Source organism: Salpingoeca rosetta (genome assembly GCF_000188695.1).
Source record: "Salpingoeca rosetta unplaced genomic scaffold supercont1.12, whole genome shotgun sequence".
In the NCBI taxonomy this organism is placed as follows: Eukaryota; class Choanoflagellata; order Craspedida; family Salpingoecidae; genus Salpingoeca; species Salpingoeca rosetta.
In genome coordinates, this window is record NW_004754922.1 from 401,853 (window position 1) to 404,494 (window position 2,642).

At 61.2% G+C, this 2,642-nt stretch overlaps 1 protein-coding gene across 1 annotated transcript in view; it reads left to right on the forward strand.

Annotated features, from left to right (window-relative positions):
* Positions 1-241: 241 nt before the first annotated feature.
* The window catches only part of PTSG_05162 (uncharacterized protein), a gene marked incomplete at its 3' end in the record, with an annotated part of 7,818 nt that continues 5,417 nt past the window's right edge, over positions 242-2,642 (forward strand). Inside the window, exons 1-2 of the mRNA XM_004993684.1 lie at positions 242-370; positions 559-2,628. Coding sequence (XP_004993741.1) covers positions 357-370; positions 559-2,628 — 2,084 coding nt within the window. The 5' untranslated portion in view covers positions 242-356. The remainder of the gene's footprint in view (positions 371-558; positions 2,629-2,642) is intronic.

Below are 2,642 nucleotides of genomic sequence, written 5' to 3' on the forward strand. Positions count from 1 at the left end.
TCGACAGCACCCCCACGACGGGCCAGCACAGACATACCACACAACAACGATCATGTTGGTTTACACCCATACACTACACTCCCTGCCTTTGTGTGCACTTTGTTTGCTGTGTACGTCTGCGGGTGTGTCTGTGTCGGCGTTCATTTACTTTGTGTGTTTGCGCGTGTGTGTTTGCGTGTGTGTGTGTGTGCGTGCGTGTGTGTGCGTGTGTGTGAAGGTGAAACAGCACAGCATGTGAATTAAATGTGGCAGGTGTACGCACGCTTCTTCACGATGATGTGGAGCAAAGAGCGCCTGCTGTCGCGGCCCATGATAGAGTTGATCATCACCATGATCGTCTCCACAGCACCCCTGCAATGTGCGACGCCAGGTGAGCGACTCACACCCGATGACGAGGACAAGCAACATGCGCTCACGCACATGAAACACCTGCACGCACGCACACATACGCACACGCGCCCGTAAGCACGCACACACAACGATGTACACGTGCAAAGCATGCACCCGCGTGTACACAATGCCAACCTCAAACTCGCACTCGGTGTCACAATACCACAGACACAGGCACATGAGGGAAACGGGCTCGCATGCGCACCAATCATCGGATGGCGATGGCAACAAGTGGTGTTACGTTGACGCCACGTGCCCCTCAGCCACCGTGGACAGCGACTTCCCAGCCCTGCACCGCGCGCCCTGTGGCCTGTTCCCAGACTGTACGGACTTCTACCTCACCCGCATCTGTGCCGTGGAGCAACCCGCGTGCGAGCACGGGTTCACACGCATCAACAACCGCTGCTACAAGGTGGCGACCACGGCATCGACTGCCGGCAATTCTCCGATCACCACATCCTTTGCAGGCGCTGTGGACGCGTGCAGCGTGGACAATGCGACCGTTGTTAGCCTGCACTCTCTGCCCGAGACGGAGAACGTGGTGCAGCTGCTGCGAGACGCCGGCGTGACCAGCGCCTGGATCGGCCTGCGCACCACAGAAAATGGGGATGTGGCGGGCGGTGTTGACTACATGTGGGTGGATGGCACCCCGTTTGGTGACGTGAACAGCTTGGGTACGTTTGCCAACTGGGCAGATGGCCAGCCCACCGCGCAGGGTGGCAAGGACGGCTGTGCGTATCTCGACCTGACCAAGGACGCTGCAACAGCAAGCAACAGCACGGGTGATGACAAGCGTGCTGCTGGCCTTTGGTATGATGACGGGGTGTGCACCGCCCAGCGCGCAGTCGTCTGCAAGAAGCTGTCACCGATTGTCACGCCATCGTGCGCCTGCACGGGGCAGACCAACAGCGACGGTGATGGTGGCGCATGTGGCACCTGGTGCTATGTGTCACAGTACTGCCCACGCGCCGTTGAGGACCAGGACAACGAAGGCCTCTTCTGGGCGATTTGCCCGCGGCACTTCCAGACATCAACGACTTCAACCATGCCTGCAAGCAGCACGGCGCCACCCGAGTCCACGACAGGCGGCACCACCACAACAGCGGCACCAACGTGCCATGAGATGGACCCTTCCACGTACACGCGGGACGATGGCACATGTGCGCAGTGCACGACCACGGACGACTGTGACACCAACCAGGTCCTGCTTGGCGAGTGTGGCATGTTCACCACGCCCGTGTGCGTTGCCTGTGACAGCACGTGTGCCGCGTGCTCTGCCCTGGGTGCAGACAAGTGCACAAGCTGTGCTGATGGGTACGTGTGGTCGCTGGATGGCAAGCGCTGCGTGTCTTCGTGCCCGCTCGGGCAGTTTGCAGACACCTCAGCAGGGCAGTGCAAAATGTGCCACGACACCTGCGCGACGTGCGATGGAACAGCAGATAACGCGTGCCTCTCCTGTGCGCCGGCATCGAACCTCTTCCTGCAGCCCAACGACAACAGCGGCGGCGGTGGTGGTGACATGTCCCGGGCGCGTGGTGTGTGTGTCGCCGAGTGCAACCGTGGGTTCTTTGCGAACCAAGAGTCGCAGCGGTGCGTGGCATGCGCGTCGTGCAACAAGGACACTGATGGCAACGCGTTGTACGAGGTGACACCATGCACGGCGACGGCTGATGCTGTATGTGCTCGCGTCACGGCGTGTGCAGAGGACGAGTATGAAACGGCAGCGCCCACGCCAACAAGCAACCGCGTGTGTCGGATGCTCACGCCGTGCAAGGCTGGTGAATATGAGCTGAAGGCTCCAACAACAACCACAGATCGAAAATGCACGCAGTGTGCAGCCGGCACGACAGACCTTGATCCAAACAGCATCAACGCGTGCACGACCTGTGATGCTGGCACGTACACGCCGCCTGGCCACGTTGGCCCCTGTCCCAAGTGCCCTGCCGGCACTGCGGACGATGACAGCGACCCTTCCACACCGTGTGCGGCGTGCATGCTCGGCCAAACCTATGCAGCAGCAGAGGGCAGCCTGTCGTGCTCTCGCGTGGACATGTGCGCACCGGGCGAGGAGGAGGCGCTTCGCCCCACCACCACCCGCAACCGCGTGTGCGTCGCATGCACGATGGGGACGTTCAACGCCATTGGTGGCAACGGCACGCGCTGTGTCCCGTGGACCACATGTGGTGCGGGCATGCAACCGAGCAACGACGCCCCACCAAGCGCCTCACAGGACCGCACGTGCGTGCCGTGTG